The following is a 17,516-nucleotide window of genomic DNA, read 5'->3' as shown; positions in this document are numbered from 1 at the left end:
TAAGACTTTTAAAAGTGTTTCTTTACATTGCCTGAGAATTTGGAGGGCTTGCTCCCTTTCTGTGGCAACTTCATAATCCTTGTGTAGAGGCTCACTGAATCTCATTACTCAAACTCTGAGACTGTGAACTGTAGACCTTAGATGCTTTCAAGCTTGTACGTTCTCTCATGCTCAGTTCCTACCTCATTACCTCGAATACAGATTTCCTCAAAGTTGGCTTCCATAAGTTGTCATAGCCCATGCCTTAACTCATCAATTGAAGGACCCTGTCTAAAATACTTCTTTAATAAATCTTCCACTGTCTACAATGCTGAATTGCCTACAGGCAGAAATGCCTATAAAGACAGGGGTTTGGGGAATAAAGCAATGCACACTTGGCTTAGTGAAAGAAAGGCAAAACTTTTACCATTCAGTTCCTCTCCTCTCCATCGGCATTCGGAGTGGTATCTCCCTTACCTTTGGTTGTACGCATCCATCTCCAATAACCTCACACCTCCTTCCCTGCCTGTGTGCACTGACTGTCCTCATAGGTTCAGGCAATGAAGCCCTCCCAGCTGCTCAGGCCCTAACGGACCATCCTCCCCACTCATGTTCTAAAGGACACTCATAATATTCTCATTCTTTTCCATGTAATATAGAAAATTCAATAGTGGTTTGTGGGGCCTGGGTGGCTGACTTGGTTAAGTGTCTGTCTCTTGATTTCGGCTCAGGTCATGATCTCACAGTTCATGGGTTTGAGCCCCATATTGGGCTCTGTGCTGACAGTGCAAAGCCTGCTTGGGATTCCCTCCCTCTCTTTCTCTGTCTCTCTCTCAAGATAAATAAATAAACGTAAAAGAAATTCAATAATGGTTTGGGATATTTTCTTAAAAATTTTTTAATGTTTATTTTTGAGAGAGGGAGACAGAGCATGAGTGGGGGAGGGGCAGAGAAAGAGGGAGACACAGAATCCGAAGCAGGCTCTAGGTTCTGAGCTGTCAGCACAGAGCCCGATGCGGGGCTTGAACTCATGAACCATGAGATCATGACCTGAGCCGAAGTCGGATGCTTTGCCGACTGAGCTCCCCAGCGCCCCGGTTTGAGATATTTTCTGGTGACTCCACTGTGAATGGAGATGACCTCTTACAATATATATGGAACTCCTCAGGGGTTAGCACTTTCTTCATCCTTTTCCAGAGCATCTAGGTTAGCACCAGGCATATAAAAATCTATATAAATTAAATTATAATTTGTCTAAGAAAATACATATTTAACATGTGTTTTAACATGCATATATATTAGGGCTTGCTCAACGGTATTTTTGCTTGTTTTATTTGCCAAACTGAATGAGGAAGTTTACTATGCTTCCAAGAAATCTCTACTGTTCTATTTGAAATATTGGCTTTTTCCTAAGATTCCCTATCTTTGAAATGTCTCAATATGCAAGTATTTTTCTTATACTCAAATGATTATGCTTTGACATTGTAGCATAATTTACTGTAAGAGGGAGTTGAGGGGAGAAGAGACCTTTATTCTTTGTTTGAAACAATAGCTGGAAAAAAAAGCTAACATACTTTGGTATAAAGAAAAAAAATATATATATATTAAACATTTTGTTTCTTCTAGTTTCTAAGTTCCAAATCAATTACCTAGTAAACAAGAAATATGTAGAACTGTAATGATGAGAAATAATATTGTCAGAATTTAAAATGTACAATGTAGATGATATTAAAAGCAATCACATACAATTAAACAAAAAGCTTTATAAAGATGCAAGCATTTAAGCATTACTTATTGAAATTCACCACAGACAGCTTTCACTGTGACAATCCAAAACATGCTAGATAAATATAAAAGTAAATTAACTTAATTGCCTTTACAAATAGATTTTCTTTGAAAATCTGGGTTTCTATACGTATCAGGGAAGGGGGATGATGATTGAAAAATAATACAAAAGCCAAATGCAAGAATTAATTTTTACATATTTTTACAAGTTAAAAATGCAGATGTTGGTGATCACTGTATTGATTTCATTAATATTTCCCCCAAGTTTATCAAATGGGAAAGCCTACTCTACACAACATAACTCTTGGGGTCTTAAGAGCCATTTACATGTTAAAACATTTCATAATGTTCAACTGGATTATCCGAGCCATATTTATCATCATGATAAAACAAAAAATATTATATTCCCTTTTTCCCTATGACTGAAGGTCAGAAATTAAATCTTAGTGGTTCCTTTGCTCCTTATGATACTCAACACAATGAATGATTTTCCAGTAAGTGTGTTAATTATTCCCCTTTGCTTCTCTAAAAGCATATGTGATTACTTTCTCATGCCATGTTTTTCGTCAGATTGTTTAGCCTCTCAAGAGCTTTCACTGGAAAAATTCTTTTGACTAATCAAGCTAGAAAGTACTACATTCTAGGATGCTATTCAAGAATGCAAATACACCTGAAGTTTAGTTGATTAGTTTTTAAATCACTTTAACCTGAAATATAGATAATTTCCCAACAGCCATACAATAAATTAAAGAACACTTATTTTACCCGCATCCATTAATCCCCTTATCCATTTGTTCATTAAATAAAAATGTATAAAAGGTTTACTATGTACCAGGTGTTGTGCCAGATGTCGAATACAAATTCTAGTGAAACAAGACAGAGAGAGAAACTAACCAAGTCTACGCTGCATTTCAGCTTATTAACTATTAATGTGAGAAACAGATAATTAACATTAGAATAAGAAATTCTGAAATATGCTATGAAGGAAGAATCAGGATGCTCTGGGATAACAGAGGGAGTATAATTTAGGAAGGGAGTCCTAGAAGGCTTCTTTGAGGAAGAGACACTTAAACTGAGATCTTAATGATGACCGGCATATGCATAGAAGTAGAAGCATTCAAAGAACAAGAGAAAAGCAGTTGGTAGGAATCAAACTGGAGAGTAATCAGCAGACTGGTCATGTGAGACAGTGACTGACCTCTATTCCTAGAGTTGTGGGAAATCACCAAAGGCATCAGCATGGCAATGATTGATTTGCTTTCAGGTTTGCAAGAGTCCTGTGGCTGCCAAGTGGAGAAGGGAAGACAGGAGATAGAATGAAGCCCAAAGAAGGGCCCGCCTGGTCAGCATGAATGATGAAGGCAGCTCTCGGGAGGATGGAGCCTGTGGGAAAAGACTCGAGCAGGTGCATTTGGCTCGTACATAAGGAGGAACCGGTAGGACTTGGTAACCAACAGAGAGGAGGGAGTAAATAATGTGGCAGGAATGACTCCGCTTTCAAACCTGAGCACCTAAAGGGAAGGTGTTGCTTTTTCACAGGTGCGAAATCTCATCCACATGAACAAAATACAGATGGCGTAATGAGGTTTCGAATTCGACATGGGCAACTAACCCATATAAATTAAGAGTTGTGATTTTAGGCATATATTCTCATTCTAATGCAAGTGGGCTTGGGTAAGAAATTGTATGGTCTTCATTAAAATTACATTGTTTCAGGGACACCTGGGTGGCTCAGTCGGTTACGGGTCTGACTTCGGCTCAGGTCATGATCTCACAGCCCGTGAGTTGGAGCCCCGCGTCGGACTCTGTGCTGACAGCTCAGAGCCTGGAGCCTGCTTTGGATTCTGTGTCTCCCTCTCTTTTTGCCCTTCTCCTGCTTGTGTTCTGTCTCTGTCTCTCAAAAATAAATGTTAAAGATAAATTTAAAAAATTTAAATTGTTTCAAATACCAAAAATAAATGAATTTTTTTTTACAAATGTAAAAATATGCTTACATTTTTGTAAGGTTTGGTCATCAAATCTATCAGGTATTTGCTGAAATACTAAATTCCACCAAGATTTTAAATAAATATACCCCTCAGACATTAGTCATGATATCACAAACCCAAACACACACACACACACACACACACAACACACACATTCACCACAGAGAACAATGTCATTATTTGACATAAAATAAATTGTCAAAAGGCATTGATATATGACATGGGTTTATCCTAATTTTCTTTATACTGTTGGAAATTATGAAAAATCATTTTAATATATAATTTTATGTGTAGTGTGTATGTTCCTCCACATAGTACTAACTAGTACCCATAACAGAGAAGGATATATACAGATAAGGCAGTAAAGGTTATTAATAATCATAAATGCTTTATATATTCCACGAGAATAATTCAATAATAATAATAACTAGATAACATTTATATGAGACGTATTTTCAAGTACAAGTGTAGCAGTAGTTTGTATAACTAATTAAAGCTCGGAACACCTTTGTGAAGCTGATACTATAATTATCACCTTTTTCAGCTTAGAAAATGAAAGCAGAGATGACTAAGCTCTTTGTATGGAGACACATAAGGATCCGACGTGGGGACACAGCTAGTTGGGCTCCAGAATCTCTTGTCTTTAAATTGGATTCGGTGTCAACTCTGTCACTTATAAACGTTGTGAATTTGGACCCATCATGTATCAGTGTATCGACTCAAATTCTTTATTGAATGAGGATGTGAACAAGAAATATTTTCAAAGTAGTTTCAAGCTCTAGTATGCAGTGACCTGTGACACAGCCTAAGTTAAATGTATCAGCAACATCTTCAGTGCAGAATGCTTCCTAAAGTATATATTTTTCAGTGTTTATTTATTTTTGAGAGAGAGAGAGAGAGCAAGCAGGAGAGGGGCAGGGAGGGGGGTTTTATGGAGAATCCGAAGCCGGTTAGGCACTGTCGGCAGGGATCTCGAGGGCTCATGAACCGCTTGCAGTCAGACACCCAACCAACTGAGCCACCCACGCACCCCACTGGACTGTTTTCTATATGAAGCGCAATAAAGGCGTAGCCTGGCTGAAACTGTGGACTTAGAGACAGGGCCCTGGGGGATAACACTCTGAATGGCAGTGGGAATTCTGAAGCGAAACAAAATGTATTTGTAGAATGAGGCTTTTTCTAAACTGACTGGGAAAGCTTTGGGGGAATACATTCCATGGCTATCTGGTGAAGCCCTACCATGCGGAAGTGATGTGCTGACCAGTGGTGGTTAGACATCATGAAGAGTTCCTGTCCTAAAGGAATTTACAGTTCAGCAGGGGGACAGGCATGTAGGCGCTAACCTTACTACAAGGTGCGGTAAAATGTGAGCCAGATAACAGTTGCCAGATGGATGTGTGGGAGTATGCTGAAAGGAACAATTCATTCCGACTTGCTAGAGAAATGAAAGCTTTATTTAAAAAATAACATGTGAGGGACACCTGGGTGGCTCCGTCGGTTAAGCGTCCAATTTAGGCTCAGGTCACGATCTCGCGGTTTGTGGGTTCGAGCCCCACGTTGGGCTCTGTGCTGACAGCTCGGAGCCTGGGGTCTGCTTCAGTTTCTGTGTCTCCCTCTCTCTCTGCCCCTACCCAGCTTGTGCTCTGTCTCTCTGTCTCTCTAAAATGAATAAACATTAACAAAATTAAAAAGGAAAAAAAAAACCTCTAAAAAGTAACATTTGAACTGTGCAAGATATAATTTCGTTCAAACCTTGAAATTTCAGAGATGTCGGTAACCATAGAATGGGAAGGGATATTTCATGCTGAAGTTAAACAAAACGAACAAAATAAAACCCTCTATATGATGTCAAAGTCAATTACATGGAGGGATGTACCAGGAGAAGACGAACATATTTGAGGTGTGACAGAGATGTGCTAGACGACACGCGTAGAGATTGGGCCCTTCCTCGGATGAGGACCTGTCCTGCCTCATGTTTTGGAACAACCACCTGTGGGAGGGGCGTGAGGCATCTTCAGAAATAGGGTTATGGGTCAGAGTCCCCTGTAGTAGCCTAATTCACCACAGGGCATAGACACAGAAAGGGAAGTAATGGCAGATCCATTTTGAAATAGCAATTCCAGAACCTGGACATCTGGATCCGTGTAGGTGAAGGAGGGGATACAAAACAGAAATCTGAGGTTGCTGCTAAGGCCTGTATGATCTTAGGTTCACTGGGCCCGTCCCAATGTAGCAGCTAAGAAGACAGGATGCGTGTGTGTGAGTCTGTGTTTCTGTATTAGATGAAAGATGATGGATTAGCTCATTTATCTCGGAGTATGTCCAACCTGAAGTGCCTGTCAAAAGCCTGCATTACCACGTGCAACAGATACTTGAACACCAGCTTGATGTTCAGGTGGCCACGGGGCATTTAACTTTGGGAGGTGTGAGTATGCATAGTGCTAACGACTAACAACATGGGAATATAGGACACAGAAAACTGCACATTGATTTCTGGAGAATGTTAATATTTAAAGAATGAGAAGTGAACAGGGAGCCAGTGACAAAGCACCTCAGTCACCAGGGAGGTTTTCTATGAAACAGTACAGATGAGAGCTTTGCCCCGACGGAGGAGGGAGAAGTGCTCTTGTATTTGACAATTAAAGATGGACTCACATGATTTGCAATTTTGTATGCTTCTCATGGTACCACGTCAGTGAAAGAAAATAATAACAGTGAATAATTATAAGGAAATAAGTTAATCAATTCTGCAAATGCATCAATCAATCCAAGTGCCTGGATGGGTCAGGGTGGGAAGGCAGTGTGAGGCTGGACCTGGGTAGGGCATGGAGACCAGCACACGGGGAGACTCAGGAACAGTGACAGACCAACAGGATGGCGTCAGTACAGAGGGGACATGGCTGGAGTGGAGGGAAATGGAAAGAAATGGAATTATTAGTAGAGCACGGGTGAAGGTGAGGAAAAGGGGGGAGGATGAGTAAGAAGCAGGACAGAAGAAAATGGGAACTGAAGAATGAGACAAATGGAAAGACGGGGGTAAGGATCCAAGGATTCAGCACCACGTAAGACTCCATCTTGATACATTAGGGATTCCAATTTTCACACGTGTGAAACACTGGGAGGGCTCAAGATGGGTTTTCTCAAAACTGGCTGCACATTAGAGCTTCTTTGTTTTGTTAAATCAAATCTCTCACAGTGGCTCTACTGTGATTGGCAGATCACATACATAAAAATATCTCAGGGTGGAGTCTAGGCATCAATATTAAAAAAAAATAATGTTTATTTCTTGAGAGACGGGTGGGGGAGGAGCAGAGAAAGAGGGAGGCACAGAACCCAAAGCAGGTTCCAGGCTCTGACTTGTCAGCACAGAGCCCAAAGTGGGGCTTGACCTCATAAACCATAAGATCATGACTTGAGCCAAAGTCAGACCCTTAACTGCCTGATATGTTTTTAATTTTTTTAACTTTTATTCATTTTTGAGACAGAGAGAGACAGAGGATGAGCGGGGAAGGGGCAGAGAGAGGGAGACACAGAATCTGAGGCAGGCTCTAGGCTCTGAGCCGTCAGCACAGAGCCCAATGCGGGGCTCGAACTCACAGACTGCAAGATCATGACCTGAGCCGAAGTCGGTCACTCAACCGACTGAGCCACCCAGGTGCCCCCTGACTGATATTTTTAAAGGCTGCTCAGGAATATCTCTATATTCATTAAGGATCAAGAACACCAATGAAAGTTGTACAATTTTAAGAATAGCACCCATAGAGTATGGACTAGACTTAACTACTGATACGAAAATCTACATCTTCAAAATATTAAAATTACATACCAAGATCTGTATCTTTAATACACAGCAGTTGGTGTTTCGAGAAAACCAGCAATGTGTGAAATGAGACCTAAGACAACACAGCATGATATTCATTGCTGTCAAACCTGCAGAGTTTCACTGATGGCCTACAAAAAGCCCTTTCAGGCCAAAAATCATTCTCACTCATGCCACCAACTTCCCCCTCAAGACGAGAAATGCTAGTACTCTGATTGCACCTCATTTCCAGGTATGGAAGGTGCAGATGGTGTTTTGTGACAGCACTGCCCTGGCGGGGCAGGGCCGGGGTGCTCAGAACCCATACACATAAGAATCACGCTGTTCCTATTTCAATACTCAGGCATCAGAGATATAAAGTCAGCGGACCAATTTATAAGGACCTGATTACTCACACCTTTATGCCTAACCTACCTGCTTCTCGCAGTCAAGGATGTTTCCACCAAGAAGGTGCTGGAATAATCGAGAATGTACTTCCTCAGGCCAAGGCAGTCTCGGGGCCACATTGAAAATGATAGATTCGGAATGCCCTGGTTAAAATATACTTAGCATAATACCCTCCAGTTCCATCCACGTAGTTGCAAATGGCAAGATTTCATTCTTTTTGATTGCCGACTAATACTCCATTGTATATATATACCCCATCTTCTTTATCCATTCATCCATCGATGGACATTTGGGCTCTTTTCCATACTTTGGCTATTGCTGATAGTGCTGCTATAAACATGGGGGTGCATGTGTCCCTTCGAAACAGCACACCCGTATCCCGTGGATACCCAGTAGTATCCTAGTAGTGCAATTTCTGGGTCGTAGGGTAGTTCTAGTTTTACTTTTTTGAGGAACCTCCATACTGTTTTCCACAGTGGGTATTATGCCAAGTGAAATTACTCAGTCAGAGAAAGACAAAAGTCATATGACTTCACTCATATGAGGACCTTAAGAGACAAAACAGATGAACATAAGGGAAGGGAAACAAAAATAATATAAAAACAGGGAGGAGGATGAAACAGAAGAGACTCATAAATATGGACAACAAACTGAGGGTTACGGAGGGGTTGTGGGAGGGGGGATGGGCTAAATGGGTAAGGGGCACTAGGGAATCTACTCCTGAAATGATTGTTGCGCTATATGCTAACTAATTTGGATGTAAATTTAAAAAAATAAATAAATAAAACAAGTTAATAAAAAAAATAAATAAAATGTACTTAAAATCTGTTATCCAAGGAGCTCTCTGCTGGACAGTCTCTGTTCACTGTCACCTTTGCTTCTAATGTTCTTACTCTTTCTGACACCAGAATAGTAACTAAAAGTAAATGAGGTGATACCGTGCTGGGTCAATGTGGAAAGACAGGGCTGGCGAGGGCTGGGTGGGTGCAGCACAGAATTTATTTTGTCATTCTTATGAGGCAGGGACAGGTCCCAGTTCTAAATCATTTTGCTTTGTTTACACATTTTTCTCTCAATAGGAAATCGATTTCCTTCTATTTCCAGGCCCTTGAAGGATGTTTTATAGCCATGCCACTCTTTTACCACATGCCAGGAATAACATTTAAAATACTAATTATAAGTCTTTATCTCTTGGTGCTTAAGTAACTTTTAAAGATAGAGCCATATAAACACAAATGACACTCTATCTTCATAATCTGCATGGTTCAGGAAGTTATCTAAAATATGAATCTTTAAAGGCAAAGAAAGATCTATTTTATAAAGAGATACATAGGGAAATTAACTGTTTCAGCCAGCAAATGCCAGAAATCAGCTTTTGATCCCCCAAGGCAGACATTTTTTGAGATATAGTTCCACCACATAATTGCTATCATTTTCTTAGTTACACTTTCCAGCTCCCTGCTGGCTTTTTTTTTATGTATAAACTTACTTTTACTTCCAATTATGTTATTATAGAGATAAGAATCAGGTCTAATTAAATAAGAACATGACAACGAGTGTCATTCCTTTATCTGTATACACTGCAATGTTGCTGCCCATATAAGTGCTCGGTAAAGACAAATGTAGTTCTTGAGGTCCACCAATCAACTAGAAATGGAGGCCAATGTGTTTATACCTTCCCATTCATTCTGCTTGTCCACATGTCTCCCTTCTGTCATCCTGGAATAAACATATTAAGCATCAACTCTATTGAGCACCTGTGATATGCTAGGCACTATTGATGTGGATGCTATAAACTAATTTTTAATTGTCTTGAGAGTTCTGCCCTCAAGACAAACGGTTGAAAGGGTGGATTCCGTCAATATGACACATGCCATAAGCAAGATAGGAATAAAATGTACTGTGGCCTTTTCTCCACTGCCATACACAGCAGGGGGTATCCACGTATGGAAGTGCATACATGTGAATTACCACTGTCCATGCTATAATGTCATACCTTTTATCACCCAAGAAAGTATATCTTAATCCGATGAATAAAAGAGAGATAGCACAGAATTATTTCTAGACTATTGTTAACAACAGCGCCATGTGAATTTGGTAACAATTCATCCTTTGGATGACTAGGTACCACATGGGTGATACGTCTTGCATGTTGAGGCAGCACGGTGATAAAAAAAAAAAAGACACTGACCTCTTGGGGTCTTCAGCGTGGGGTGAGGCCAAGAGAGAAGAAAATAGGATCATTTGAGAAGGGGAGTCACAGAGTGTGTGAGCTGGAAGGGGGTCAGCACTAAGCCTCGAGGGAAGTTTTCTCTGAGGAGGTGACATTTTGGGCAGAGTTCTGTACGAAGAAAGTGGGCCAGCCTTGCCAAGTCTGGGTTAAGAAGAGTACTCTTGGTCGACAGAAAACAGTGTGCAGAAGCACTGAGAAGAACGTGAACCGTTTCTTCCCTAATGTCTCACACCGATGAGGAGTGATGACGTGGGACGAGGTGTGATGAGTGTTTTGTGTCACAGCAGCGGATCACAGAAGCGTGGCTGTACAGCACTGTGTCCAGGTGGGGTGCAAGAGCAGGGACCATCAAGGAAGGATGAACACCGCCAAGGCATGCGTCCTCAGAAGGGAAATGATGTGAAGGACAAGAAGGCTCATCAAGCTGTACATGGAAGGGAAGCGGCTAACTGGAGGAAGTGAGAAAGAGGAAGCCACACGCTTTCGGTTAGGTGCAGCTGGTGGTTCAGGAGCAAAGCATGTGCAAAGGAAAAGAAGGCAAACGTGCAGCCGGGGGAATCGGGAGGCGCACGTGAAGGCTTACGTTTGTCGTCAGGGTTTTTGGGCTGATGGTCTACTATTCTCAACTATTTATATATGCTATATGCTAAGACATGTAGACAAGTATATTGAGTTATGTGCATTGATTATATATTATACTAGTACATATTTAGTATGCGTTATATATACATTATTACGTATCATTATGGTATACTTATATAATATACAATATGTCATTTAGTAACAATTTGGAGCCATTCAAATGCTCTAAAAAGTATACAGAATCATGGCCTTCCTGGCCTGAAACTAACTTAAAATTATTGAATCTGACTCTCAGATATTGAGGACAATCTACATCAGTGGTCTTTATGTGTCTGGACACTGAACCCCTCGGGTTTATTATTTTAATATCAATAACCGAAGTATTGCTCATAGAACCTCAGATCCCAGAAAGGTGAAGTGACATCTTGGTTGTCTGTGTTTCTAAACATCTCCCTAGATAATTCCGCAGTACAGCCAATTTGGAAAGTACTAGACTCTACTATCCCAAAAGCCCTCGAGGAAGAATATGATTACTTCTTTATGACTTATGCACAGAATACAAAAAAAAAACCAACATAGTTTGAGATAACTTATAATTAATTTAAATGCAGTAAGTATGCGGTTAATAATAAAAATAAGACAAGTCAAGGAGAAAGATTTTGCCGATTTCTGTAGTTTCACAGATACTATTTACTATGAAATCCAAATTTTCTCTGTTGTGATGATTCCACGTTATGTCCAGGTAACCACTGTCTGACAATGTCATCTACCAACTTATTAACGTAGTCCTCTGCCTTTATCGCCAAGGGAAAATTAACCCATACTTACAAAAGGTCCAAACAATTTGAAATTTTCAACTATACATCTAATACTTGAAAACATCAACTTATTAAAAATACTACTATATTAATTAAGTGTATTTGGTGTATTAAACTCTTAAAAATCAAGTATAAACTGATCAAATAGCTGCGTTTACATCTAATAACTAGTTAATTCTCCTTTAACGTCAATATAGATACATTTTTATGTGACAAGTAAACATAAGTCTCAAGCTTTTTAAGCCAGATTATGCCATATAATGAGTCTGAAGTTCATTTTCATTTCCTTTTTTTTTTTTTTTTAAGTTTATTTATTTTGAGAAAGAGAGAGCACAAGCAGACTAGGGTCAGACAGAAGGAGAGACAAAATCCCAAGCAGGCTCTGCACTGTCAGCACACAGCCTGATGTAGGGCTTGAACTCACAAACTGTGAGATCATGACCTGAGCCAAGATCAAGAGTCAGACGCTAACCAGCTAGGCCACCCAGGTGCCCCTTGTTTTCATTTCTTAAGCAATTTCTGAAGCATCGCATTATACAATGCCCATGGAAACAACCGTTTTGCATAGTGCCTTGTACCATATGGGTAGTTACCTGTATGACACTGTCCCCGGGGCTCATGTCTGTATAAACGTAGACATCATAGGATATTTCAGGGAAGGTTGGAGTGTTATCATTTGCATCCATCACCCGGATATTGACAATAACTGGCTCGCTTTCTTGCACACCATCAAATGCTGTTATCTTTGGGGATGAAAAACACATGGAACAGGTAAGTCATGCAAACATAAGCAGTACTGAATTCAGTCCTATGATTTAAGGCATTTCTCATATATAATTTCAGTTTTAAAAGGGTGCCAAAATGTTTTGTTGATAGAAATAACAAACTTATAATAATACACATAAGCAACGTGCTTTAATGCACTAAGAAGCAATTACAAAGGATTCTGTTTTATTTTTAATGTATTCCATTCCAAGCACATGTAAATAAGCAGATATGTAAAGTGTTAGAGAAACTTGGAGTGGGCCAGTAACATTGGTTCTTAGGAGTTAACTACTATTTAATTTTTAAAAATTAATAGGAAAATATTCTTCCATTTTACATATTTTATATATAATTCCATAGATGCTTTTAGAGACAACATGCTTATATTGATAACTCAAGAAAGTAGGCGCCCTAGGGATGCGATGTCTTTTTCTGGTAATTTACAAAATGGAAGTTTTAAAGGACTTATTGATGTTACTTAATAGTGCTATGTTAATTACATCGTTAACATTTTAGGAAGGTCTGACAAAGTCTGCACTGCCACGCCACCATTTTTGTTCTGAATGACTTCTGAAATCCACTCTGTGTCTAAGTTCGCAATGTCACTGAGGGTTTCTGGAAGCTGTGGCTTTGCTGTGTAAAGAAGTGTCTCCAGAAAGGAGTCTTCTGTAGGTCCTAAGTCCTTTCCACTGGCTCATTTTCCTCTTATATCTGAATAAAATATGGCTCATAAATTTGGATAATACAATTTTCTTTTTATCTATATCCACCTCTCACCCCCACAAATCATGTATGTGTTTGTGTAACAGAATACAGAATACATAGAATATATAGAACATAGAATATAGAATATAATGTATATATTCTATTATATATATACAGCTTTAATAATCTCCCCTCACCATTTTTTTTCTTAACTAACCTGAACCAGGCTTCCTCCATCAGATAATTCCCTGTTGGAGAGAGGGAAGGCGGTCCTGTGTGTTACAAGATGCATATCGGCATTCTTGGGCTCTACCTACCTGATGCCAGTAGATCCAGTAGTGATGACCAAAACTGTCTTGCAGACATTGCCAAATGTTCCCAGGGCTCGGCAGGGGGGTGGGGGGTGGGACAGGGGTTGGGGGTGCAGGGATCATCCCAGTGGAGAACCACTGGCCTAACCCTATGTCAAAATATAAAATGTAATAACAAAAACCATAAAATAAATTAAAATAAAGTAAGGGTTAGGAAATAATTTTTTACTTGTGGATTCTAGTTTATACTACCTCAATTTAAGTCAATTATAAGTGCATGGTGAAGAATGAAAGTCTCATTTTCCTGTTTTCGTCTTGAAAATTATTTTCCTTTTTTTTTTGGTAAATAATGATAACATAGATGTACAAACTTATAAACAGAAAAAAGAGAAACACATGTAAAGAATTTTACTACTGATAGTCTCAATCCTCAGTTACTTGAAAATACTGCATTTTTTCCCTAAGTCACAGACCTCTTCAGTTTTAACGTTTATTTATTTTTGAGACAGAGAGGGACAGAGCATGAATGGGGGAGGGGCAGAGAGAGAGGGAGACACAGAACTTGAAACAGTCTCCAGGCTCTGAGCCATCAGCACAGAGCCCGATGCGGGGCTCGAACTCATGGACCACAAGATCGTGACCTGAGCTGAAGTCGGACGCTTAAACGACTGAGCCACCCAGGCGCCCCACGGACCTCTCCAGTTTTAAACAGACATCACTTTCCATTACACGTATGTGAACACACATAAATAATAAATCTTTTTACCGAAAAAGTGTAAGTTTGCTGTTCTTCTCGGTCCACTGGTTGAAGTAGGGTGAGGTAGCGAGTGATACCGGTCTGTGTGACAGTGAAGACTGAGGTGTAATCGTTGAGAAAAAGGTGAAGCTCTGGGTCTTTCGTCTTTGAGAAAACAAAAAAAAGTTGAATAAACAATGCAGCTATTAGTTCATGAACTGTAAATTAATTTGACAAATCTGTTACAAAACCATCCATGAGTGTCAAAAGAATTTCCAAAGAAAAGATAGGGTTTACTAGACATTTACTCATCACTGAGCTGAATTATGCAAAGACAAAGACTCACTTTGTGGAAAACAACATAGTGGAATAACTGTAAGTATTATTAATGTAAAAAAAGGAAATAAATAAGATAGATAATCCAATTGAATATGTTCTTATTGGTTTATGATATCAATATTCTCCAGAACTTCACTGAGCTCAAGGAATAAGAAGTAAATGCAAGAGAAGAAAATTGGAGCCCCAAAGTTTAGCTGTAGGATTGTACAACTACTTGATTTGTGGTAACAAAGCACCCGCATGCATATTACTATTCTGTTCTCATGTTTAATGTAAAATAGAAATAAGACTGGTTATGTATAATTCATTACCTATAAATATCATGCTCGTTCTTTCATATTTTAATGCTGTAAAGATTCTCCAAGGGGAAACATAATGTTCATTTTAATTTAAAAATTTCTGATAATCAGATTGAAGGGGTATGAGTTGGGTGCGTGTGTCTGATAAAAGAGCCCAGAAACATGATATGTACATAGAGAAGTGATTGCAAAAGTTCAAAACAGAGAACATTCACTAAGCAGGGGAAACCCTTCACAGTCTATGGACGTCCCTAAATGAGAAGACATCCATCTCTGCATTTTCAAGAAAGAACAAGGACACGAAGTGGGGAGGTGTGCATTGGTGTCTGCATAGTGGAGTCAGAGGGCAAGTGCACCAAAGGAAAGAGGGGTATTTGGGACGGACGGCTTCTGATAAGGCTATGACAACAACAGCAACAGAGATGCACAGGGAGGTAAGGCATTTTTATAGATTTGGGCAACTTTAAAAATTATGCAGTGACGGAAAAGGGAGATCGGGAGATACAGGCATCCAGTTATGGAAGGAATAAGTCGTGGGGATGAACGTCACCACACAGGGAATACAGTCAGTGGTACCGTAACAGTGTCATCGTGTGGTGACAGATGGCGGGTACTCGTGTGGTGGGCATGACATAATGCAGACAGAAGTCAAATCCCTGTGTTGTGCACCTGAAACTAATGTAGCTCTGTGTGTCAACTGTATTCAAAAAAGCGCCCAACACATGGTATGCATAGCATAGTGTGAAATGCAATTTAATATCATAGATTCCTTTTCTACGTCTGAAATCGGGGGCTGAGGGCATAGACTTAAAAATTGTTAAAGACATGTTAAATTTGACTTAAAAAATTAGCACTCACATTTTAAACATTTTTATGTGAAATTGAGAAAGTTGATATCTGTACTGCTATATTAAAAGGTGGTCCTGATGCAACCCACAGATGCTGAAATCTATACATCTTGTTAAAGCTTCTGTATGTACATATTCTGAATAACTTTGAAATGAATGGTTTCATTTGAACCTCACACAGTTCTGTATTTGTGATATCACCTTAGGTTTTTGAGATATCACTTAGCTATATCATTGCAGCTTCTAGGTCCATAGAAGACTTAAAGTCTTCTATGGAAGATTTTGATACAAGTCCAGTATGCTACATTTATTGATCCTACAACAATAAAAAAAATGAATACGATAGACAATAATTTCCATTGATCTCTTTATTATAAAATAATCAAAATTGTTCAGAGACGTGAAAAGTCAGAGGCTTTACATGGATACTTTCAAACAGGAACCTCAGTTTTCGTGTCAGCATCACGACCCCATATGCTCAGCATGGCTAGCAAGTGGTGGTGGGGGGGGGTTGATTAATCAAACATATTAGTTAATAAAAAGTTAAATTATTTTAAAAAATAGATGATAAAATGCATATAAATTCAACATATTTTAAGCCATATTTTGAGGTCCCTTCTTACTGTGTGTGTACTTTAAAGTCAATTTCAATAAAATTTGATGGTTATTTTTAAGTGATCGAGAAAGTTAAAAGGCAGTTTCAATTAACAGCAATTACCAACCAGGGTAAAATCACTAGGCTGTTAAATTCATGTATTTTTTCCTGTTCTCCGAGTGTCCCAACAGTGATGTTGAGCAATGCAGCATCCTATACTCAAACCTCTACGTGGCCAGTAATCCGAGCTGAGCAAGCTCTGCCCCGTGACCTAATAGAGCAAATATTTGCTTCTTTCCCTTTGTTCAGATCCCTCAGTCCTTCTCTACTTTCCTCATAACTAATGTTCTCCCAATTTCTTTCTTCCTTCCCCCTGGAGTCTCTGTTGGTAAATTTGTTGGGTATAATGCCTTCAGAGACTCACCACATGTTGTGAGCATTTTCTTTGTTATGTCAGGTGTGGTGATGGTGCGGGACTGCGGTGAGTGCTGGGCCGTGCACCACGGTACACCGCACCACCCGGTCATGCCACTGACCACGCCGTTCATTCTCCCGGTTTATGAAAGCCACGAGACCCTCACTTCAAATGCTTCTTGTTTCAAGATGACACGCCCGCCAGGACTTCAGAAACAGACTCTTACGTTTGATAACGAGAAACATTAAAGACTTTTTGATAATTTGCTGGTCTTCAAGTCCCGTTGCAACTAGCTAGAGACTAAAATACGACTTTCCAGACCTGCGGATTGTTTTTTTTTTGTGAAAAAGATAATATAACACATAAAGCTATCACTGTCAATGGCATTTTAGAGCTCATGCCAATCTTTCCTGCTCAGTTAATCTCTGGTTAAATTATAACTTGTGAAATTTACGGATACTTACCATAGTAACCTTCAAAATCTATGTATAGGGTACTTAGATGCTAATGGTGAATACCTGGATATTTCTTTGAGGCCAAGAATTGAAGAAGGCGGATTTGGAAATATGCAGCCAATTACTACTCAAAGCTTAATACCTAGGACTTATTTTTAAGGCTAATACTAGTTTCGGGTGTGGTATATTATGAGCGTAAAATGGACAGAAAATGCTCTGACTTCTTATTTTTTTTTAATGTTCATTTATTTTTGAGAGAGACAGACAGAGCATGAGAGGGGGAGGGGCAGAGAGAGAGGGGGACACAGAATCCAAAGCAGGCTCCAGGCTCCAAGCTGTTAGCACAGAGCCTGACATGGGGCTTGAACCCATGAAATGTGAGATCATTACCTGAGCTGAGGTCGGATGCTTAACCCACTGAACCACCCAAGCACTCCATCTGACTTCTTATTCCTA

The 17,516-nt window shown here is 39.6% G+C and overlaps 1 protein-coding gene across 8 annotated transcripts in view; it reads right to left on the bottom strand.

Annotated features, from left to right (window-relative positions):
* The window catches only part of PCDH15 (protocadherin related 15), a 1,549,353-nt gene that overhangs the window by 326,586 nt on the left and 1,205,251 nt on the right, over nucleotides 1-17,516 (bottom strand). For all 8 annotated transcript variants that reach the window (XM_045040943.1, XM_045040941.1, XM_045040940.1 and 5 more), the window contains 2 exons: nucleotides 14,140-14,274; nucleotides 12,186-12,335 (listed from right to left, as the gene is read on the bottom strand). In XM_045040943.1, coding sequence (XP_044896878.1) covers nucleotides 12,186-12,335; nucleotides 14,140-14,274 — 285 coding nt within the window. The remainder of the gene's footprint in view (nucleotides 1-12,185; nucleotides 12,336-14,139; nucleotides 14,275-17,516) is intronic.

Source organism: Felis catus, chromosome D2, assembly GCF_018350175.1.
Source record: "Felis catus isolate Fca126 chromosome D2, F.catus_Fca126_mat1.0, whole genome shotgun sequence".
In the NCBI taxonomy this organism is placed as follows: domain Eukaryota; kingdom Metazoa; phylum Chordata; class Mammalia; order Carnivora; family Felidae; genus Felis; species Felis catus.
Note: the sequence above shows the minus strand (reverse complement) of the source record. Positions and strands in the feature narration are given on the sequence as shown.